Consider the following 25,834-nt stretch of genomic DNA (forward strand, 5'->3'; position numbering starts at 1 on the left):
ATTTCTCAAAGCAATACTTAGTCCCCTTTGAAAGACTAAGTCTGAAGTGATTTAATTACAATCAAATTTATTCGCAAATAACCCCATAAAGCGTAATTATTTCAGCTTAAAATTGTCAGAAACCTCCTTGACAGTTGTTACTAATAAATATATGTAATTATTTTTTGGCAAAGAATAACAAAATTTAAATGTCGCCAACAACATTATGGCTTTAACTGCTTTCTTTGATGCATACTTTAGAATCCAAAGTTCACAATAGGCAATTCCCCATTTCGTCAGATCCACACTACCCATATGGAAGATTTTAGAAAAATCTTTCACATTGGGGAGTACAAATTTCAATTGGAATGAGCACATTAGACATCTCCATTTGAATACAATACAACCTGATCTTACACAGAGATGACTTTCAAATATAGCTGCCTAATATATTCATTCCATTTGAAATTCATACTCCCACTGTGAAAGATATTTCCAAAATCTTCCAAAGGGGTAGTGTGGATATTAAATGGAATAGCACAATTGACATCATTTGTCTCAAGGGAACAGAATTTAAACAATTAATATTAATGCTCTGCGTGCTAGCCATGCGCTTCAACGGAAAAAGTTCAAGTTTTGAAATATTTTCTCAAAATATCAAGAGCTATCTTAAGAACCACTGAACCAATACTAGGCTTGTTTGTACTCATTTTAATGCATCTTTCATACTGATTCCAAATATGATCATGACAATTTACATTTCTGAAATTTTTGAATTAAAATTGAAACATGTCGTCTGCAGTCGACACCCGCGTGAAGGGAATTAAGGATACATGGTCAGATTGACTAGTGTCGGTATAAGACATCGCAGTATCAGTTTCACGTCCGTCCAGGTACAATGTTTAACTATATTACAACAAGGTGTATGGTGTATTAAAAGTTTGTGTGTGGAAAAAAATTATAATGTTATTGTAATCATTTGTATATATCTTTAAAAACAGCCGATCTAAATTTTGTCGACAGAAAGATTAGATAATATACACTAACGCAACACGCAATGTATGCCCGTGTCATTGCACCGACGAATTGATATTTAGTAAACAATCGCATCAAATATGAAATATTTTTAATAAGCGGTCTGTACTTTGCACTTCAAAGATAATTCCATGTTTGGTTGATTAATCATAATTCACCCTACTATATAATTTCAATTTAAAGTAACTTATAATCATACAATGCTGGTTTACAATCCCCCATTTTACGAATGTGATGATCCATCGCTGACCGACCCAGCATCACTGGGTACAGTGGCGGATTGTTGGAGATCCCTAACAACGCTATTTAGGACGCCCAACGCAGAAGCTTCCTCTTCTTCTCTCCGCCCATGACGATGATGATGATGACGTCGGTCTCGCTTATCGCGAGGCTGTTGATCACGACGACGTCTGTCATCGGATTGCCGACTACTCCGTTCTCGCCGTGGGCTTTGCTCGTGGTAGTGAGGTTCGGGATGATGGGGATGGTGATGATGACGTTGTGGTTCTGGACTATGATGGTGGGGATGCGGGTGATGATCATCATGTTCTCGTCTTTCAGCTTCGCGTCTTTCAGCCTCGCGCTTTTCAGCTTCTCGCTTCTCTGCCTCACGAGCATACTTTGTTCCTCCGCATATAATGATAGGATTTGCTCCGTATTGGGCATAATCGCGGCAATTCTTCAAGCCCTCAATCGGAGTGCCTATAACCACCGGGTCCTTTCGTATGGGACTGCGATGTCGCCGACGGGAAGGTGACGGGGACCTATCCCTTGGAGGGTCGCGTAGGTGACGTGGTGGTGCCGGATTCCGGTATCCTCCTTTTGGTTTTATGTAATAAGGAGACGGGCGCTTGACGTAGGTTCTGTAAGTGAACAAAGACAAGAAAACTAGCTACTGAAACATGTAGACTAACTACTGGAACACAAGCGTATACGAACTACCGGTAACGTGGTTGTGCTCTTGAACTATACACAGATTGACGTGGATAGTATATTAATACACTACAAAATACAAACAAGTAAAGAGAAAAAGAAAAGACAAATTTCTATCAGTTTGAGCTATACTGTCATTGCTTTATCATCTTCATCTTGTCAGTAGTTATTTTTAAGAGCAGTTTGCTTTCAGTCCATATATATAGTAGCACGAATGAGGACAATGTGTACATTTTCCAGAATTTGGATCTACTGGGTACCTTTCAAGTTTTGTTTAAGAAAAAAGGTATCTAGTAACTATAATAAAGTTTTTTGAGAGTGTCTTTATGGATTGTTGTTCTATACTGTAGAGTCCCTGTAGAGTACAGCAAAAATTCGAACTAAAATACCGTAAGGATTCGCCTAATGTCGCGCATGTGATCCTTTGTGTAAGGGTAAATTCCACGTACAAATAGAAAGCCCCGGAAGATAGCTCCCTCCTCTGAAAATCCCAATAAGAATTAAGGGTCCGTGCCATTATTTATTTATTGTAATTTCTACAGGAGGCTATTTTTAGTTTGTGCCTAATCTGCCAGTTATGTCAAGAGAGCCCATTGCGCCATTAGGCGAATCTTTACGGTAATATGCGTCAAGGAATATAACAGTCCAAGTTTGTTATTTTTTTCGCACATTAAAAACAATTCAAAGGTAACAGAAACTCCTATCTTACCGACGCACTCCATGACCGCCTGGCCTCGAGCGTAAACACACGATTAGACAGATGGTGATGATAGCCAGACCAAATATGGCAGCGATAATTACCACTAAAAGACAAAAAGACGACAAAAGTCAACATAAATGCTGTTCATAAGGGTACACAAGAGAATGGTACCCCTTACTAGTCTTGCTAAATAAGAACTGAAAACATCTAAAAAACCATATGTTAAGAGTTTACTAGGTATTGTTGGTCGAAGCAGCCAAAAAGATCGTTTTTCATTGTCTAAATCAATATTTTATTGAAAAATAACACCTTGATGTTTTGGAGAACTTGAGTTCAGTCTACAGATCATATACTTTGAAAACTTGCTTGATTTTATTGTTGTCAATTAGTTATGTGGTTTTACTAGGTGATGAGGTTTCAGCCCTCTGTACAGCATAACTCAGGAACCACAGGACTTACCAAAGTATTATCTGTAATATTTGAATCCGTCTACATGCTCGCTATGAAATGATTAATAAAATGCAATTTTTGCCACAGTTAAGGAATCGGATAGCAACGTTTGAACAAAATTTTGTGGGACCTGAGAGTACATCAGACACACAAAACTGGAAGGTTATGTTCCGGGTTATGTTACTCTTTGAGATTGCATGAAATGTTCACAGAATTCCTCATGCCTGCGTATACATTATAAGATGTATCCCTCCTGACATTAAAAGTTAGGTGTCTATAGCTCATTCATTTTAGGGATTGGTTACTATATTGGGAAATATTGCAAATAATGATATGTCATTGTATGTGTGGAGAATAGATATACAGCATGTAGGCAATAGGATGGACAGGTGAAAGTAGACTCTCATTTCCCAGCTCGGACTGCCCCATAAACATTGACGTATTACTTACCAACAATAACCCACACTGGCAATGCCGTATATTTCTTAGCGACTGGCAAAGGTCTTGGGCATTGAAGCAACTCTTCCCCGTTCTCCCAAGTTCCGTCTGTCCTACACTTAAGTACAAAGCAATAGTTACTGTTTATGCAGCAGAGACCAATTTCATCATCGTCTCTAAAGTACGTTCTTCCTCCAGGGTTTTGTAAGGAACCGTTTTCGTCCGTTTCTGGTAACACGCATACTGGAATGAAGAAATCATCAATATAGTGTTATTATAAAATCGACGCGCATTCGTAAAAATATCCGTATAATTATGAACATTATTATAAATTTCGTTGCTCCAACAATGTGTGGAGGGATCCTACAACAGTGTTGCAACGTCGATACACTTTTGTAGAGTTACAACGTCGACACGCTTTTGTAGTGTTACAACGTCGACCAGGTTTTGTTGTGTTACAACATCGACACGCTTTTGGTGATAAAAATAGTTTTTGCCAGAATGTGAAAATGTGTTGTTGATTTGCCCCAACGTTCTCTGAAGAAGCCACCTCCAAAATGAGTATTACTGTTGTAGTGTTTATGACGTCTATGCGCTATTGTTGGCAATATGAGGTATTTGACAAAATATGAACATTATTATGGATTTGTCTACTCCAAAATGTCCAGAAGTGACACATACTGTCTAAAAGTACAAGTAAAATACATTGGAATCGAGTGCCTGATATAAAAGATATCTTGACATGGTCTATTGTATCAGGCATTTTACTTGTACTATCAAGATTGCAGAAGCCAAGTTTTAGTATCGTTTCTTTTTTTTCTTGAGCTCTAATAAGAATCAAAATGTTAGCACTTAAAACTTAAGGTACCAACCGACAAAACAGACTGTAAAGTTGTATGTTGTCCATGTTATCGCTACTGTATGCTGAGACACTTTGAAATCATACTTAGCAGGTTTTGGAGAAGGTTTGACATGCATTCTCTCTCAGATATATTGGTCTATATGCTTTACGTGTTTCTTTGTTTGGTTGTTTGTTGCATAATATGTTCACTCACCTGCCGCAGGACATCGCTCAAGATAAGCTGCATTAGACCATCGTCTACTAGACAGACATACCAACTCAACACAGTCGCTATTCTTATGGGTGCAGCAATGGGTTATTCTGTCTCCTTCGTAGAACACCGCCTTGTAGCCAGTGCCTTCTAAAACACCAGTGTCTGTATTTATGTTTGGCCGATAGCATTCTGTACAACATAGAAATAAGATGTCATTATAAACAAGTGGTAAAGAATAGTGATGATTGAGAGATTGTGATATTCCAGTTGAAATCCATACGTCCTTATGGAATACACGACCCTAATCTTCCGCACAGGAAGATTGATTTTCAAATGGGGTTACCTGAATGGATGACACAATTTAAAAGCTACACTGCCTGTGTGGGAGATTAATATCATGTCTTCCAAAGGGGTGTATGGATTGCAACTGTCATAGAGTTTAATTTGCATTAGTCCAGTCCCTGTCAGTCATGCCTGTGAACGTGAGCATTCTTTTGACATTTCCTCGATTGATTTCAATCAATCTTTGGAGTGGTGATGACAGCTCACAATGTCATAATCACGAACTAAGTTCAAAAACTTAATGTAACTAATGCAAGAACATACAAGACAATCAAATTAAAACCATATTCAATCCGCTCAACTAAACTCGATCGATTCAGTCGATCCAGTACGTGAACGGTGGGTAAAGTGATGCAGTCATGTCTACAGTAGAATTCATCTCGACCTTTGCAGGACTTAAACCCCATTAAAAGCTATTAAACCAAGATAACACTCATTGAAACAGCTCAACTGATTAAATCGGATCTTCTCTGGTTGTGCACATGTGTCTGTTTATATGTGCGGTATCGCTATAAGGTGCTATAATACAGCTTCAGTTGGGAAACTGATTATAAAGGAAACGCAAGGAAACAATGGTATGTGGACCTTTGTTCACGAAATGAGACAATGGCCTGCTTTTTGTTAACCAGCATTCTTGAAAATGAGCAACATAATGATTGTTGACTTAACATGGTTTGGAAATAATTTCTTCATATTTTTGGTGTTATCTGTCGTTTACATATCCTTCCTAAAACACAAAAGTGCGACTATTTCCAAACACCTAAATTAGCTAAAAATTTAGGACATGTTACAAAACTATATTTTCTAGAATTTCACAGAATAGTTTAAATGTAGCTTGTACCGGGTTTTTTTTTTGTGGCATCCTTCAGAACGGAGCGGTCCGTTACCAATACTGCTCAATATTTTCGGTCAAATCTCCATTCAATTAACACGGGGAGTTGGCTCCCTATGAGCTAGCTATGCTTTGCCCTCACTCATATTCTACGAAAGTGCGACTATTTCTGAACATCTAACCTAGCTGCAATTTTAGGTCATGTTAGAGAAATATATTTGCTAGAAGTTTAGAGAATAGTTTAAATATTGGCCGGTTATTTTTCACACAGTGATGTTAACTAGGCATATGCAGTATACTTCTAACATACACTATTTGTAAAGGTCGCGCGTCAATGGTGAGAGCACTGTGTATTGTGTACAGGAAAACGGACAGTAACTGCAGTATGATATGCCAATACATTTCAAAATGCGTGTATTGTTTCCAACATGTAAATCTTGTCAATTTGCATGATTTGTAAGCGCTCTTTAGGAAAGTCATAGTTCATTGAATTTACACAACCGTATGACAAAACAGGCAAAAACACTAACTTTTTGCACAAGATTTGCAATGTAATGGCCATTGGTGATTGGTATGTGGACAATACTAGTATAAGTGTGTTCTTTCATTTAATGACATTTAATGACATACTTAACAGATTTACCACATTCGCCTTGCTATAAACATTAAATTACGTTATCTGTTGACCTAATGTTAAACAATGGGAGGGGAGGGGTAGCTTTCATTCTATAAAAAAAAATCTGATTGGATGAAGGGAACACTTAAGATTTTGATAAAAACCAATCATAGATGTCTATTTTCCACTAGATCTCACACAGTTCTTATGATGCTATGCACTCAATCGTGTAGTATAATCACAAAATGCGTAGAGGCTAGACATTGCTGTGCATGGAAATATCTGTGTGTTCGGGTGTATCGAGGTGGAACCTATGCGTAGATGAAATTTATAAGAGAACCGCATTTGTAGTTCATATGGGGCGGTAACATTACTAACATTACTTACGAGCTATTGGTGGCAAAGGCGGATCTGTGCGAACAGGCGGTGGTGGTAAGGGTTCTCTTGTGGTTGGTACCGCCGGAGGTGGTTGTGTTTGTGGAGGTGGCGGTGCTTGGGTGGGTGGAGGTGGAGGCAGCTGGGTCACCGGTGTTACAGGTGCAATGGTAGTGGAATCTGGCTGTGTAACCCTGATTGCTGTAGATTCGTCGATCGGAAACAGAGGTCGCTTTGTTGTTGGAATTCCTGCAATGGTAAAGATGGTAAATGTTTAATTTATCCATGATTATAAATTGTGTGTTTAATAGATATTAAGTATAGTTTATTTTATTATTTTCAATAAATATAGTTTATTTTATTATTTTCAATTGTTATTAATATTAACAAATACCATAAACCAACTGGCAAGGTTAGCATTGGAAACTAGCTAGGCAGCTTTAGTTGTCAATATAAATAAGTCTCGTCTTATTTAAGTTTTTGTCGTCACCATCATGGAGTAGGCTAAGTGATTGTCGACATTTAAATACGCATATCTAAAACTCCTCTCAGGATTAGTACCAGACTTATAGTGTATAAAATTATGGTATAGCCCAGAATTGCGAAAATAGAGCACCTGAGAGAGTTATAATTACAAATGCGGACATAGTGTATTATAGATTCTCCCAGCACTCACAGCAGTAACACACTTTTGTTACTGCTACAAGTAACACACACCAGTCCATATCTTGGCGGCGCCCTTCAAATGAGGTCAATTTGAGGTCACATTGTTACAATGTTACTGCATGCAGTAACATCTAAAACCATTAAAAAACATGGCTGCCAAGATGAGTGTTACCCTACCAAGTAACACTTTGAAAATATTGGCCATAACTTCCTGTTTTCAACTGACAGTCGCACCTACAGAAATGAGAGTCGCAAAGAAATGAACTATGTAAACATGATCTCAAAGTACCAAGGTAACAGATTATCCAGATAGAATTTCAATCTTTTGATTTCTTTTGGTGTAATAGACCCCCAAAGAGGAGCATAATCACACCCAATTATGACTCATTTCAACACTTTACAAACCACAAGTCCATCTGACCTTCATCAGTGTCCTATGTTTATTTGGGGAAATACTATTCTCTTCATCCAGACACACAACAGTCACTTACTGGCATGATACATTATGTTATTTAGCTCCTATAAGTGTGAATTGTAGAGACTGTTCAGATGTCACTGCTGCAGGTGACATCATCTAAACATGTCACTACCACCAGTAACACATCATGTGTTACTGCTGTGAGTGCCGGGAGAGATAGTTACAGTGTATGATACAGAGTATCGTAGCAGATTAACACCGGTATATGTATACACAGTGACAGCAAGTTCGTTTATACGTTGGTCAACTTACTCGAACATGATCCGTTCCCGACCCACGTTCCATCCAATTGACAAAGAGCGCCGCTAGAGCCTTGATATCCAGGCAGGCAAATCGGTAATGGACATTCTCGTTCATAATAGACACCTGTAAGGGATTGCCAGTTACCCCCCTCGACGATTGGAAGATCACTAGCATAACAATGCTTACCAACTACAAGACAGTATAAAAATAAAGGTGAAATAAAAATTAGGCGAGAAATAATAAAGGTTATGAATATGACATCTTACCGCCAATGAGTAACCCTGGTATTATTTATGAGAGCTAAATTCATATCGAAAAGCATTGCATGTATAAAGTATTAAATGACATGCCTGGTACCATAATAGCTTCCAATAGCCTACCCCACCGTAAATGGCTCTCTTCATTTCCTCGCTGTGCCAATATATACGTGTCATGTACGTAATTTCGAGGCATATTTTGTTCAAAAATGATAGGAAGGGACTGTTTTCAGCCAAAATACTGGCTGTCACCAGATGCAGAAAGGTAAGCGTACTCATTATTAATTCAAAATATCACCTTTTAATGAATTCGGATGCGAAATCCGAAAAGGGATTGACAGGTCAAAATTTTCACACTAGAAATATTGTGAAATAAAATCAAATCAAATTTAGGCTCCGCAAACAACGTCCAATTATTCCCATTGGTGTTTGCTACACGTGTATATAATAAATTATGATTTGAGGCTAAATTGAGAAGAGTTATGGCCTCGAATTTCAAAATACACCATACTCACAAGTATGATCTTCACTGGTAAATTTTGCCATGATTGTACACAATCACAATATGATTGGGTCATCAAGGTCATGCTTTAATAGATGTGAGTAACATGCAAGTCTTGTTCACACTGGCCTTACATTCGAATGTATCTCCATACATGTAAGATATCTATGTAAAATCGTCAACTTGCATGTAGCTACATGCGAGTGCGTTTAGACGGGCAAGTGACTTTACAAGCGATCGTCTGAACAAGCTTATTTTAAAATAATGCCTCCTTTGGCCTCCATGGGCCAGATCGTATTACATATGAAGCATAAAAGGACAAAGTGTGCTATTCCATTTGAAATCTACCCACCCCCTGTGGAATACTTAAGACAAGTCTTCTGCAGAGGATGTTTTTCTAATAGAATTGGCTAGGTTAAATTATTTTGAAACCCACACTCCCTATGTATGGCTTAACATAACTTCCACAGCTTAAGTATTTCAAATGGAAGTGGCTTTACATAACTTCCATGGCTTTACATAACTTCCATGGCTTTATATAACTTCCACAGCTTAAGTGTTTCAAATGCAAGTTGCCCGATTGCCTATTCTATCTAAAACCATGCTACATCTGTGTGTGACTTTTGTTCTTGCACAAGGGGAGTGTAGATTTCAAATGGAATTAATAGCACAATCATGTTACTTAACTCTCTTCAAGCGGGTGTCGACTGCAGAAGACAAGTTTCAATGTTTTTATTAAACAAATTAAGACATAAATTTTCATGACCATATGTAGAATCAGCATGAAAAAATGTATTAAAATGAGTACAAACAAGCCTAGTATTGGTCCAGTGGTTCTTGAGAAAACTCGTGATATTTTGAGAAACTTGGTCCTTTTATGAAGAAGCCTATATGGTTAGCATGCAGAGTATTTAGTATTGATGATTTTGAACTACTTACATTGGTAGTAAATAATGACCCCTTCGTCACCAGGTGTGTTTGGCAAGACATTTGTTTCCACTTCAAACCAGTCGGCAGTGTTGGTTACCCATCGCTCAGGAAGATCTAGGTTTAAATTGCCGGTTAAAACTGCTCCATATTGACGCGCTTCAGATCTGTGGAAAAGGGTGGACATATATTAACGGTATTTGTAAAGAAATTTTGTGACATTAAACATACCAAATGTGAATAAAAAGAGTTAAAATAACAACTATAAGATCAGCAAGAAAAGAACATGTGAAGCGTAATGACGGGGAAAACTGCAGAATCTCAAAAACAGCGCAAAGACTGAATTTCACATGGTGTTATGTAAGATGACTCTGTTGAGATACTGATGAAAACAGAACATACACAAGGGTCATACACACAAGACCCTCGAACATAAGAGCTCATTTTGTGACGTGATCAAGCAAAATCAGCCGGAAGTTGGAAATATTGATTTCAAGATATATCCAAACAAAGGAAATATTTCCTTATGTTTCTGTTGGTTTTGGAAACTCTTAGCTGTTCATATAAAGTGGTTGTCCAATTTCAATGGGGTTTTCTATAAAATACAGCTTTGCAAGTGTTTGTAACAATCCAATAAAAAAACCTGAAAATTAGATATAATCGATTTCAGACTGATTTTGCTTAATCACCACATTTGAGAATTAATAGATGATGAGGACATTGGTGAGCCAAAATGGAAATAATTTACATTTTTCATTCTTTTGGATGAGAAACTTCATGGTGAGAATTGGTAATCCACAGTGAGCTCAAAATAAACAACATCATTATTTTCTCATCCAAAAGAATGAGAAAATTTGGTTCCAAAACGCCCTAACTCCAAAGGCTTTTTTGTATACAATACATCAGTCTGAAGATATTCCCAAGAGTAAGCTTGACAATGTAATGACATTGAACCACAAGAATAGTTATAACAATATTTTGGTTATCTTTAAGGCCCATGAAAGTCAATTCCGAGTTTATCGTCCCTTTTTTTTCTCAGGTTGGTGAGGTGACTTTTTCATTTTTCATTTTTCATTATTTCATCAGATTTCATTATTGACCTAAAGTGCGTGTTGATTTAAAGCCATACTCATACATGTTATTTATAAACATGTTTTTATATGGGCAGGGACTAGAAAAGTTAGAAAAGAGCCTGGTTTTGGTTCCAAGTTATAAATTTATATGTTTTACAAACAAAAATATATGTTTCCAATTGCTAAAACTGGTGAAAACACTGATACTTTGAAAATAATTAATTATTTTGGCATTTTTGAAAATTTGACGCGGGTGTTTTTGGTGTCCAAAAAGTGACGCGGGCGGGGGACGATAAACTCGGAATCGACTTTCACTCGCCTAAACGAATACTTACAAATCTCTTTAAGAAGAAAATAATAAATATAAAAGAATTTTTTGTTGTTCCAAAAGGAGCTAAATCAAATGGAAGCTATTTTTAAACTTTGCCTTGGAAAATGTTACAGTCAAAACGATGTTGAAAATAGTTAGAAAATAAGCTAGAGTTACAAACATATCAATTCCAATTGTTACATGTCATTTATACTTGAATGTTTTAAAATATACCAGAAAAATGTGACACAAGTCAGTTATTAGATTTTAGCGCCTTTTGGAAACAAACTCTTCAATGTATTCTTCACCTCTTTGAAGTATATATCAAACCGTACCTTAAAGTTATGCTATCCTCGTCTGCCAAGTTAAATGACAATATATAGAGCACAGCGTAATCGTAGTCTGCAGGAATAGTTACCCGCCATATTTTATCATCATCACCAGCGTTATAGTTTCTACCCCAACTCGGCCAGATGATGTGTGGAGCCACGTGACCATCTTCTATGATATCCACTGAAACGCAGACAGCAAGTGAATGGATTAGTGAAATATCTGCGTAACGTTAGGGACGCACAATTAGATATTATCGGGGGAGTTTGGGTCAGGCAGAATTTTTTTTTTTTTTCGCTGGCTTTGGAGGCAAAATTGTTTTTTTCGCAGCCTTCGGCGGCGAAGTTGTATTTTTTCAATTTTAATGTATACCTTTATACAGAGTTGGGTAGGGGAAAAAATTTTTTTTTTGCTCATCAATGAGGCAAAAAAATTTTTTTTTACTCATCAATGAGGCAAAAATTTTTTTTACTCATCAGTGAGGCAAAACTTTTTTTCAAAAACTCCCTAGCCCCCCGATAATATCTAATGGCGCGTCCCTTATGTAAGCAGAGTGTACATCAACTGGCAGCACCAAGTGCATTGCGAGGAAATCAACTTGATAATAAGCCCATTTCCTATTGTAACTGCGCATGCGCGATGTACAGGTCCCGGTAAAAAATTAGAGATAAACTGAAAGACAGAGATGCAAAGGTTTTATCGCGTCTGATGTCCGATCTGTCAATCAAACTCGAGCACGGTTTGTTTACAAGTGTCGTGATGATGACTTGCTGAACACGGTGGTATAACCGAACGCCTTATTGTTAATTTTGCCCCTTTCAAAGATACAAACCATCTTAAAAGTTAGGTCTTTATAGTAGAAAACTTTCTTTCGTGAAGGCACCCTGTCAACAATGCCTAGAAATGTTGCTTTTTGTCGTGTAAATGTACGTAATTTTTCGCCATTTTCTGCAATTCCTTTTCTCCGACCGGTACCTGATAAATCGGCCATCATTTAACGCGCTATTAACCTGTGTAAACCAATCAAGGGTCGAAATTGACATTGATATCAGACCCGATAAAATCTTTTTCTCTTTGTCTTTCATTACATCTCTAATTTTTTACCGTGACCTGTACTTCGCACATGCGCAGTTACAATGGGAATGGGGGTTATTTAATGACTGGCCATACTATTAGCAGCTGTCTTCATCAGGTTTTATCAAAAGATAACAGGGACAGGGTGGTGTTATTAATACGTACACAGTGAATTTTCTTTGGATCAGACAATAAGGTTTGGGATTTACCTATCATGTATATTGGGCTAGTCCATTTAAAATCCACACTGCGCCTGTGGAAGATCTTCTACAGTGAGAATATGCATTTCATTATACAGCAGCTCCATTTGAATTTAGTACAACCTATGAGGAAGATTCAACCTGAATCATCTACTGAGGAAGGTTGAGTTTCATATGGAGCTGCAAATGTATTCATTTCATTTGAAATGCATACTCCCCGTGTGGAAGATATAATTTCCAAAATATTCCACAGGGTAGTGTGGATTTTAAATGGAATTAGGCCATGAGTACTGAAATAATGATCCAGATAATTTTGTAGATGATCTTATAGATATTGATAACCACGTGACAGTGAAGTCAATAGCAAATATCCCTTCGTGAATATCGAGGGCTCAGTGCCATAGATAGAAGGAGTTATTAGAGGTTGGGCTCTGTTGCACTGAGCCCTCAGCATAAACACTAATCCTAAGCTTTACTTCATGCTTACCAATAACGATTTAAGTACTCGAAGAAAGTTGCAAGCCTCAAATTGGACATCTTGACCAAGAATAAAAGAACGTAAGGAATGAAAACAAAACTCGACCGGCGGTTGTCCGCCGGTTCCGTCCGGTTTTCATTGTATAGAACAATAGAAACTGGACGGAACCGGAGGTCAACCGCCGGTCGAGTTTGGATTTCATCCCTAAAATTCTAACCTCGCCAACTCAAGCTGATTGAGGGAAAAATTTAAAATATGAAAACAGTCAGTGTACTTACAGTCATAGACGGCCGTTCTTAGATACGCCCCACATTGTTGATACTCATCCCCCGGACAAGCCTCGTAACACTGATGATCATGTTCCATAATTGTTGGAATATTGATGCCATCTGCTCCACAAGTGCACTCGTGCTGGCGAACTCCCGCGTACCGAAATGGCCCTGGGCTCTTTAAGCATGCATCAATACAAGCATCAAGTGTCATGGTCTCAGATATGATTTCATGGTCGAGAAGGAATCCAGGAGTGTCATAGCGGTAACACCCGATGTATCCAGGTACTGTTCGAATAGTGACAAAAAGACAGAATGGAATAACCGTAATTTAGTACCATAAATGTGACGTGTCATGTCAAAAGGAGACACTTTTGGACAGGTTATCAATTTAGAGGTTTTTACATATCTCAAATATAGAGGTAATTTGCTCCACAACACCGTTTTCCCATTGAAATCGGTCATTCCTAAGTGAAGATATTGAGTTGTTATGTTATGGTATCATAAAATTGGAAATTGAGATATCGGCCTTTAAAAATATTATTGACAATGTTGAGAGTAGGAATTACTATGAAAAATGTCTAAAAATACAAGATGCCAGTTATATTCCGGTCTGACACTATCAGACAATATTTTAAACATTAATAACATCACAAATTCGCAACAAACTCAAATTGTGAAAAAATCACCCCGGCCAGATTTTTGGTTATTTCTCCATTTATGATCCTGCCCAAAAATGTCTCCTTTTGACATGAAACGTCACAAATGTATTATTTAGATAAAGTTAGCGCACTTTTGAGGTGAATCACGACGCAAAAAAGAAATGCGGAGTAATGTAGCAAATACCCAATCAACGTCGAATTCATGTTGATGTATCAAGTCATCGATCACCAACCTGATTGCAATCGACGACCAGTTTACGAAATTTGGGTGACTGGTGTTAAATATTATATACCTGACTGGGCCTATCAAGTAGGGAAAACATAAAAAGTTTTACTTCACTTTATATTGACAATCGCATGCAAGGTAAAACGTTACGCTCTTTTAATAACATGTTTGCAAATCAATTTGGCACAAAAGAACAATGCGTTACGTAATAAAATGTCGGCAATTTTATATGTTTTTTTATTTATTTTTATTTTCAAAGCACTTTACATTGTACCGGTATTCCGCTACTTATACTACTGGGATTTATCACACCATGTGGCTACCTACAACAAGGAACCGGTGGTATGACAACCTCGAGCAGCTCTCCATTATACACCTGGGTGGTGAGAATCACACAGACAGTGACACAATGTACTGAGTTTCATGACAAATGACTCAAAACACGGAATGTGAGCTCAACTTACTGTGACAAACTACACCACTGTAACCCAGTTTGTGACCGTCATCACATTCGGATCCCCATCTGATTTGCTCACAGTCCAGTATCCCATCAGCTGTCGTGTCCCTGGAACAGTCTACACTGGTTAGCCGGACACCATCGCTTGGTTTGCCATATCTTTCTGCTGTCTGATTGCCGTTAAGAACCAGCGCCGCACCATCGGTAAATCCTGTAATTTGAATTAATACAAAATGGGTTTTTTCCGTCTCGAATGCGATTTCGGAATGATTTCCAAACCTCTTTCTTAAAACTTCTTGGATATGAGAAGATGATAGAGAGCGGATATTGAACTGAAGGCCTATAGATAATAACATCACTGCTCTTCTAGCTCAGTTGGTAGAGCATCGGTCCGGTGATCCGAAGGTCCCAGGTTCAAATCCTGGATGGTCAGTGAAATTTGTTCACTGGCTGTCATTTATGTGTGTGGAGACTTGTGTTAAAAACCTTCATACTTCAATTAAAGTGCTTACCTAGCTGTTTGCAGAATACATCTGCTTCAGGGAGTTCAAATTGATGTTGATTTGTACCTACAGCGGCACCAGAACTGAAGCATATACCCCTCCAGTCTCCATCGTAGTATACTTCGGCTCGACCTTCCAGCCCTTTGCTGCTTCCAACAAGTCGGACGTCACCATTCTCTGTTCGGTACAAAGGTAAAGGAGAATTACTTTAGTAAACTATCCACTGATACATGTTGCCAAGGTATAAACAGGCTACGTATTTATTTTTTTGCAACCATAATGGGCCGCAATGCGCTAAACCGAACCCTAACCTAGCCCTAAATCCTAACCGTAAACTCTAACCCTAAATCCTTACCCTAACTCTAACCCAAACCCTAACCCTAACCATAAACCCTAACCCTAAGTGTTGTTGGTATTGTGACCCGTTATGGTTGCAGACCGACATAAGCATCCAGGCCATGATGAGGCGTTAGCAATTTCAACGTACTTCATCCAGCCCTTCTTCACTGCCCTTCAGACAGTGTTATCGTAAAAGATCATACAGATCTGACTGCATTGTATGGGTTAATATGAAATGATTAAACCATTGTGTTAATCAAAATACCATATCATCATGGTTTTTATAGTAAATTGTCATTGTCATTTGCATAATGGATGGAATTCGCAATCAAAGTCATAATGGGTCACTATACGAGATACCACAGAGGCATGAGTATAAAATGAATCGTATTTAACCATAGAACTACTGAGCCATATTTTGTAACATGGACTGAACCCCCTCTTCTTCAAATCTAAATACCATTGTATAGCTATTGGTCCCCCTATCAAGTTATACCAACATATTTACAAATACCCCCACATAATGTCGCTATGACATCATAATGTTTGGGCGTCCATGTAAATTTGGAAAATCTGGCTATGTACAAAAGTATAGGCAAAATTGATATTCGGCTAAAAATTCAATAAAAATTCACTAACAAGTAAAAAGTCAGTGGGTCTTGAAATACAAATCATTGATTTTCCTTTACTGTAGAAACCAATGGTGGACCTCAACACTCCCCCCCCCCCTCCGGACATCTACGACTTACACGGTAAGGTACTGGTTGGGGTAAAAATGAGCGCAAAGGATGGATCTACGATTAGCTTAGGTCGTTTGGGCGTAAACGCGTGCTTTTTGTTTTATGACAGATAACAAATCTGTAGCTCTAAGTTTCTACTGTTAAAAGGTACTAATCGATTTTTCTAAATAATTATCTGTCAAAATTAGCATGGTAATAAGTTATAGGTTATTATAGGTCCAATTGGACTACAATTTTTGCCCAATTGGTGCAACAAAATGATTAAAAAAGAAAAGTTCGAATGAGTCATTCTGATCATAAACATGATAAAAGATCATGTTAATTTCATCAAGGAGCGTCGGAGTAGTCATGGTAGTTCAACTAAAAAAATAAAATAAAATAAAAAATATCAATTTTCACTACCTAAATTAGGGTTTAATTAAAAGTTACACCTTGAAGATTTGAATGGGTACGGAAAGCAAAACATGCGCTTTCAAAATTTGCTTGATGTTTTTACATCATAAATCAAGGAGTATAAAATCATAAACCTATATAAATTTGACTGTGATATTGAATTCTTCATCAAGCCTCTTCAAAAATGAAATTTCGCCAGAATTCATTATACAGGATATCACGATCTACCAATTAACAACAGCTAACTACTTGGCAAATAACTTTATACCATGTATGTTGTGATCATGGTACAAATAAATGGTCAACTCCAGATTCGACTTATCACTATCGTATGGTAACAAGTTTTCAAATTCGTTAGCCTTACATGCACAAGATATAGGCCCCATGTTACATGAAAAAATGGTAAATCGCACATTATTTTTGCAAAATCTCTGCTCATTAGTAGATTTTTGCGATTTTAGCTGATTGATCCAAATTTGAAACAATTTTGTAAAATTTACTTCAATTTGCTGTGGTTTATTACAATTGAGCACGATTCGTAGTGATCGGTTACAATTTAGCATAATTTTTCGGCAATTTACTGTAATTTCCAGCAATTGTCGATTTTGGGCAATTTCCCGTTAAATCGCATGTGACATGGGGCCTAGCTGTATGTAAGGCCGTGTATTCACACTCGTCATGTCAATGTATTCATGTTTGTCACGTTTTCACGTTTACCACGGTTTATTATGCTTGTCTTCAAGAATGAAAGTGCGTGTGTCAAATAATGGGTATATGTCCTTTGTTAAAATAATGTCAGCTTTATGATTCTTACATTATATTCATGTTTGACACAGTTAATATCAATGTTTGTTTATAAATTACCAGATCATAATTTTGTTTCGTAAATATAGCACTGTGTTCAACACACTGCTAAATAAATTCTGTCTTTGAAAGCGAAGGGAAGTTCCCTTTAAAGTGACCATATCCCTGATTTGCACAGAGACTGTGGTTATTGACCCGAAGAATACTACTAACAAAGCCATAAAGGATTGTACATGGAAAATAATTACATACGTTGCATGAAAAGTTTACTTTAAAGAATAGGAGCTCCGCAACAAATAAGACATTTAATAATATTAATATTTTTACACAAACAAGAATTTAATATGTAGGCCTATATTCTACAAAGAAGTCAGATATTAATTATTAAACAGTGGCATAAATGAGTAAAATATTTGCATATGGTTTTACCTAGTTTTTCAGTTTGATACTTTTTTTACATAATTATTATCTTTAGGTAAAAAAAATGCTATGTAATTTATTTTACCTAGTTTTATGATATCCTGATACATGAACTTATTATTTAACATAAATTCTTCATTATGTCGTAATAATATCATGTTACGTTCCTGACAACCTGTTCTATAATATCCGGCGAAAGATCAGTGGCGGCGCTAGGGGGACATTTTTTAGTCATATGATATCCCCACGTTGTACCAACCTCCTATGATTTTTTATCAGTCATTTTAAAAAAACGCGCGCGTTTACGCCCAAATGACCTGAGCTAATCGTAGATCCATCCTTTGCGCCCAGCAATCACAGATGACCATAGAGGGAGGTTTGTGAAGCCCGCTATTGGTTTCTACAGTAAAAGCAATGATATTCACTTCGCTCTTGTGAAAATATTCCAAGAGCTACTGACTTTTTAGCTTTTGTGGGGCCTGTGAGAACATCAGACATATCGAATATTTTGAAATATGCGATATAATACACATTTTAATGCAAATGATTAAGAATTGATATATTTAAATTTAACAGTCTGCGAAGTAAATTGTATAAATCTAAAAATCTAATGATTATGTACTTAGAGTGTATGTAGCTGGGATGAAAAGCTGTCCATCATATGAGCATTTTAACCTTCCGCATAGACTATGCCATAGTCGAATTTTGATCAAATATATATTATTATTATTTAATCATGATGAACGCATTCCGTTGAACTCAAAATTTTTTATACTGATGTTTATTAAACATGTTAAAATTAAAGTGTTCAATAGTAAAATGTTCATAAAGAGTTTATATAATTAGATGATTAGTGCCAATAAAAGTTATTGAATGCAAAATATCTTGCATAATTATAATGGCTCACTTCAATACTAAACAATTCTGATTTTGGAATCTACCAGTTTATTGATCGCGAAAGCCCGAGTAAAAAATCCCACTGGGGAAGCTAACAAACAGAGGGAGTATGGTGACTGAAAATATCAGATGAGAAAATCTATCAATTGCACACAAATTAATACAAATAAGTGTTTTTTGCTTAAATGTAATAGCCAGAGTATGCAAAATGGGCAAGTGGACTACGGAGAAGTCTACCTTCCGCATTGAAGATATAGATTTCCCCCAAACACCCAAAAATGCAGGTCAAAATTTTCAGTTGATTTTCGGCTTTTCATATTAGCTACATACACTTTATACACAAGTATATGTCATTAGATTGATAAAGTTTACTTCGAGGACTGTTAAATATCAAAAACTTAAAAAACATCGAATTTTTATTATTTGCCATATTATTTGTATTTCAAAAAATCTAAATTATTTGATATCAGAAGAATATTCCTCGCAATTCGATATGTCTGGTGTGCTCTCATGTCCCACAAAAATACTGTGCAAACATTGCTATCCGATTCCTTAACGAAATCACACGGGTAAGGGTCGGTTCATAGTGAATATTCGAAGGCGAATATTCGTTGTCGAATACTTTTGTGACGTCAAAATATATACGGCAACGAATAAAATATGATGACACGCCGAGTTGAGTCGGATTAAATATCGCGCAACTGATAGCGAGATACTATTGATTTATATGAAAGGCTCGAGGTCACCTGAATATCGTTCGACGAACGATGATTTCAAAAATCCCCAATGAAAATTAACCTGCACAGTTGTGCAAAATACGTCTGGATAGTTCCAAAATGGCTGATAACGAACTGAAAGAAAACGTTATTAGTGCGCTACAAGCGTACCCATTTTATATGACATAAAAGTAAGGGACTATAAAGACGTCCTGAAAAAGGGAAATGCCTGGCAGGCAATAGCATTCCAATGCTGTAGTGATGGTAAGTTATGTTTTATCAGAGAAGATTACATCTTCTCTGGTTTTATGCAAATAATATGATATTTAGGCTTACAAACATAACCTATAAGTGAACGGTTCATTGTTTGCTAAATCCAAGCGAGATCACCCGAAAATCTATGCAAGAGAAATTTCTACTGCTGCTGATGAAAAATCCTAGAGTGCGTTTGGAGTTTTATTCTTCACTTTACCAGTAGGCCTAATAAATTCATAAAAAAATAAAAATCAAATAAACATTTAGAGCGAATGTTTTTACTCACTGCTCATCTGATCCACTTTCCCAGGAAATATCGATACTCCTTTTTTTCCTGACTTTCCAGACATAATTATGAGTAAACATCAAAATTAATGTTTACAAAACAGTCAAATATATACATTCGTTTGCATTTTGTACATTAATATTAATAATGTACAAACATTAAAAAAAGGGGGCCTAAGAGTATGTCTATTTTTAATCATATATTAATTCCGCCATGCCCAAACATATTTTATATATGAAATCGTGTAAAACTGACCCTTGTAAATCTATGGAACCCCAAATTCCAATCAAAAATAAAATAACTTTGTTATCAAAATACACTAGGACTATACATTGTATTACAGGAATTTAATAGATGGTGCATTTTAATAAATAAATAGATTAACACGGGTAATGGACGAGAAATGTTTGGCAATACCGGATTGACCACATAGGCAGTGAATAAAGAAATTAATAAAAATAAAAATAAATTAAATGAGAAAATGAAAGCAAGGACATTTGGTGAAGTATTGTTTTAGAGTGCGAAGGAGTCCTACATGTTATCCTGGCCCAGGACACTGATTAATGTAAATTCGACCCATAGTTATTTTATCCACTTTTGCCAGCATTCAACCTGTTCAAGGTGATTTATGCCTATTTTAAATAAAATTCCGAAATCTGAAGTATCAACGTTGTATCGTGCACAAATTATGATCCGAGGGGTACCCCGGGGTAGGCCTAGCCTATATTATGAACCCCAAAATGTTACATCTCCACTTAAAACGCATGGTCACTTATTGACTTATTTATTGACTTATTTATTTCTTTATTAACTTATTAATTTATTTATTCATTTTTATTTTCAGACATTAAATCATGACAGTAGTTCAATATTGAGTTTACCTATTATTTTATTGACTACGTTATAGAAATTCTCTAATTTTTGCTTACCTAGGTCAACGGGCAATACTTGTTAACAGTCGGGCAACGCTGTGAATTGTAGAAATATATCTTTCTCCGGTTCATAGTTTTATATTCGAAGCCGCATATATTTTGACGACCAAAAAGTATTCGAAGCCGAATATTCGCCTTCGAATATACACTTTGAACCAGCCTTAACAAGTAAAGGCCACTTTACATTTTACTTGATCAGTATTCAGTCTAAACGCAGGACAACCGATTCTTTTGTTCTGCTTAGTCGCGCTAAAAGTCGATCGATACATGTTAAAATCAGCACAATTCCGAGATGCACCTTTTTGCTATGAAATTTATTTTCTCGGTCAAATATAAAGCAAATTTTTTTTTTTCTTCAGTAATGTCAAATAAAAACATAGTGCTTGGATGAACATTTTTTTTAAATCCTGGTGTTAAAATTAAGCATCAAATTGTGTCTTTTAGTGTGATATTTTTGATTTTTATAGGCCTTTAGTTCGCCCGTGAGCTTTTTACAGAATTCATTTTTAGCGTCTCAAACTAATATAGTTTGCTAAAGAAAGATATTTCCCACCTCTGTAAAGCACATCGTGTGGGTCTATATATTATAGTTTTGTCAGAATTTCCGTTTTTATTTTACCCTTTTTCCCTTCATCCTCCGAAAATGTCAAAATCAGTACTTTATCTCGAGAGCAACCAGCTGAATTAATCGATATTTCAATTGTTGTCAACCAGGTCCCTTTTCCATTGAAAACCAGGATTGCCTGACCAGCGATTTGGTAGCCCAAATCCCCAATTCTGGTAAATGAGGTGAATTTTGGAAATTTGCTCCCGTGATAGCCTGCAATTTCAATTTATAGGGATATGGATTCCATGATTATGAAAACCATTTTGTCTGTTTGTTTGTTTGTTTATTTACCTAGGATGAGGTCCATGGGAAAATCCACTGTCCAAACCTAGAAAAATTCGCGTGTTATTAGAGGGGATTTTAATTTTCTGTCCCTCCTATCTCCAGGTGAATTTTGAATGACCCCCCCCCCATCGGGCATCGCGGGTTGGCATTTTCATTACACCCTTCAGACTTGCGTTCGGGTTTGTGTAGGCCTATTTGTCATAATTTAGCGCTATAGGACCTACTTTATAAATGTATAGCTATAGCCGTGCTATATAAATATTATAAGGTACCGGTATGTAATATTATGTAGGCCTATGGGGTGGGGTGGGTACTCAACACATTTTAACCATGACTTACAATGCAAGGCTCATTGTTGCCATAAATGATTTTTCCTTTAGGTCATTATAATAGGTTGTTATAAACTTCCATGTTTAACCTTGTATTGTTTTGGCTGCTTCATTATGACTTTCGGTGGGTTTAAGCAATTTCAAACAAACACAAACTAAAGGCACTATACCCAGTCACCTTCATGACAATTGAAACACCGGGTAATTTCTTTGCTATATTGAAGTTCTGGCAACACTCTATCCAGGCCGGGCACCCAGAGATATCGATCCACAATGCTAGTATTAGCCGAAGATTTCACGCGTGGATTTGAAAATATTTCAGCTGGTAGTAAAAAATTATGGAATCAAAACGGAAATTCTGACAAAACTATAATATATAGACCCACACGATGTGCTTTACAGAGGTGGGAAATATCTTTCTTTAGCAAACTATATTAGTTTGAGACGCTAAAAATGAATTCTGTAAAAAGCTCACGGGCGAACTAAAGGCCTATAAAAATCAAAAATATCACACTAAAAGACACAATTTGATGCTTAATTTTAACACCAGGATTTAAAAAAATGTTCATCCAAGCACTATGTTTTTATTTGACATTACTGAAGAAAAAAAAATTTTGCTTTATATTTGACCGAGAAAATAAATTTCATAGCAAAAGGTGTATCTCGGAATTGTGCTGATTTTAACATGTATCGATCGACTTTTAGCGCGACTAAGCAGAACAAAAGAATCGGTTGTCCTGCGTTTAGACTGTATTATTATTATAAACATCTACCAATAAGTAATTAGTAGTTACCCCCCCCCCCCCCACCACCACCTTTAATGAATGACCATTATATTCCAAAACGGATAAATGTATGCCAAATGTGGGATATGCATTCGAAGCAAGATTCATGTCTTCACATTATGCCGACATTATGGCACCTCATTTGTTGCAGTGGTCCCAATATTGCTGTAGCAGAGTACATTTAAATAAACGTAACCCAAGTTGCAGCGAAATCATATTGCCTTGTATTCAGTGTCCATGGAAGGCAATGTTTTCAGCTCTCTTGGATTAATCTTCTTGTTTCGTGAATTTGGAGGCGGTCAAAACACGTGACAATCAATTTTAAACATCATTATTCACAACAGAGGTCATTATTTATATAATCCCATATTAAAACATGACAAGTTCAATGTTTTTTGGGACCAAGAATATCACGAGAAACGGAAGACGAAGAGTTACATCTGTTGGCAGTACCTCCCAATCAGGAAATGTTGGAACTAACTTTACCTCTGCAATTGTAGACCATTTAGGACCTTGTTGGTCAGAAAAAATCTAAAAATCTTCATGTTACAATTATACATTACGGGAATTATGATTACTGATGTAAATAATGACCATTGTTATTGATTATCACATGTTTTGATCCCCTCCAAGAGCAGGAAACAAAAGGGATAATCAAATGAGAGGTGAACACATTTCCCTCAATGGACACTGAATACAAGGCAATAAGAATCTACTGCAACTTCCAAATATTGGGTTACCTTCATTTAAATCTACGCTGCGGCATCAATATTGGGACCATTGCAACAAATGTGTCATAAAGCGCAGAAAATGTTGGCATACGATCAACCATTTTGGAACAATGGTCATTCATTAAAGGGGGTAATTACTTTTTGGTAGATGTTTATATAGTGTATTGCCATTTTTAAAGTATCATGATCAAGTGCAATGTATGCATGCATGTACAATACATATTTACGGATGTTTTTGTCAGCTTACTCGATAATTTGCGCATTAAGTCATGCAGTTTATTGACCAAGTGCACGAGTAACTTGACAACATAATGTCAAATTAATTATTAGTATTTTATTTCTAGCGTTTCAAGTGCCAAGTATGAACGTACATTGTATTATTGTCATGCAAGTTCAATAATATCAGTATACATAATTATACAATTCAGTTATTTTATAGGTATTTTTATCAGCTTATACTCGATAATTTGACAATGTAATGCATGTTTATTGACCAAGTAAATGAGTGTCTTGACACAATTGTGTCGAATATTGTATGTATTTTATTTCTTTCTTTTTAAAAGTATGAGTGTTTATTGTTTATTTTAACCCAAACTTACGACACAAATACGTAACTAGCATTTATGTAAAAATGTTTCTTTCATACTTATCCCAAAATTAATACTTATTATTTTTAAAACATAATAAAATAATCTACTTACGCAAATTATCCAGTATAAATCCAGAAACTCGAAGCGACGATAAAGCCAAAATAGTGGCAAAAACTAAGACACCTATCGAGGTGTCCTCCATTTTGTTTTTGCCATATGCATACATGTACCTTTGTATATCTTACATTTAGTGTGAACTATACACCAATTGTACATGCAGGGTCACAAAAGGGCCAGATTTGACGGTGCGGCAAAAACTTGAACTTGAAGTAGTCATGCATGTCTAGAATTTGTATGGAACAATAGAATTTAACCTTTGTTCAGTGGGTTTGCGAGGTTATTCCACTGTCACGATTCACGAAGTTGATATTTTTTTCTTGATTGACTAAATTAAATAATATTGGCAGATTTTAATTGCAGAAATAATTGTGATATTTAAATGATTATTTTAATATATGAATGACATGTTTGCAGTTGGTAAGTAGACCTTTGCCAAAAACTAAAGAATAACTCTGATGTTATCCAACATTTGAGTGCGTTTCACAGCTTGATATAAAGTAAAGGGTCTCTAAACATTTAAAAATCGGCATTTAATTTCCATAATAAAAATAATAATAACACTAATAATGATACTAATAATATAAAACAACAACAAAAACAGCAATAATAATAATAAATACTACTACTACTACTACTACTACTACTACTACTACTACTAATAATAATAATAATAATAATAATATATAAAATAATAATATAAAAATAATGATGATAATAATAATAATGATAAAAATATTAATAATAATAATAATAATAATAATAATAATAATAATAATAATAATAATAATAATAATAATAATGATAATAATAATAACACGTAGAAAAACTGTAATAGCCATCAATTTGTTTTTAAAAGTTCAAATTAATGCGAACACATTTCATTCTGCAAAGTTAGGTTTCGAAAACGTCCAAGATTATTTAGATATTAGCGCTACAGCAAAATTGTATTTATAATATCATTGCAGGTCCAACCATATTGTGGCAGCGTTTTTACATTGACATGCTCAAAACTTAAAAACTGTCTCCAGCAATCACAACGTTATGCCTTATTCGTTTTTATGGTCAATATGAGTTTGTTTAAATAAAACCATGTGATTCGTATGATATTTGTTTTTCTAACATATAGGGCATAATGTGATTGCCTGAGTGTTCCTTTAAATTGGCGGTTAACGTGCTCCTGGGCCGCGATAAAAAA

General features: G+C 36.1%; 1 protein-coding gene across 1 annotated transcript; it reads right to left on the reverse strand.

The window, feature by feature from the left end:
* Positions 1-770: 770 nt before the first annotated feature.
* On the reverse strand, positions 771-24,783 carry LOC140140067 (uncharacterized). Its single transcript, XM_072161881.1, has 12 exons — positions 24,631-24,783; positions 15,420-15,587; positions 14,915-15,118; positions 13,572-13,850; positions 11,547-11,724; positions 9,841-9,995; positions 8,152-8,331; positions 6,768-7,004; positions 4,591-4,779; positions 3,548-3,778; positions 2,657-2,750; positions 771-1,877 (listed from the first exon to the last, which is right to left on the reverse strand). Exons 1-12 carry the CDS (start codon positions 24,743-24,745, stop codon positions 1,238-1,240), a joined length of 2,670 nt encoding a protein of 889 aa, XP_072017982.1. The 5' UTR covers positions 24,746-24,783; the 3' UTR covers positions 771-1,237.
* Positions 24,784-25,834: the final 1,051 nt, after the last annotated feature.

The sequence above is a fragment of the Amphiura filiformis genome, chromosome 18 (genome assembly GCF_039555335.1).
Source record: "Amphiura filiformis chromosome 18, Afil_fr2py, whole genome shotgun sequence".
Taxonomy (NCBI): domain Eukaryota; kingdom Metazoa; phylum Echinodermata; class Ophiuroidea; order Amphilepidida; family Amphiuridae; genus Amphiura; species Amphiura filiformis.

Bases quoted from the DNA above. Each gene is read 5' to 3' on its own strand.
- LOC140140067 (XM_072161881.1), bottom strand. From the start codon at position 24,745: ATGTATGCATATGGCAAAAACAAAATGGAGGACACCTCGATAGGTGTC. The intron at 11,725-13,571 runs GTAAGTACACTG...TCTGCGTTTCAG, and splicing joins AAGAACGGCCGTCTATGACT to TGGATATCATAGAAGATGGT. The intron at 3,779-4,590 runs GTGAGTGAACAT...TCTTCATTCCAG, and splicing joins TGAGCGATGTCCTGCGGCAG to TATGCGTGTTACCAGAAACG.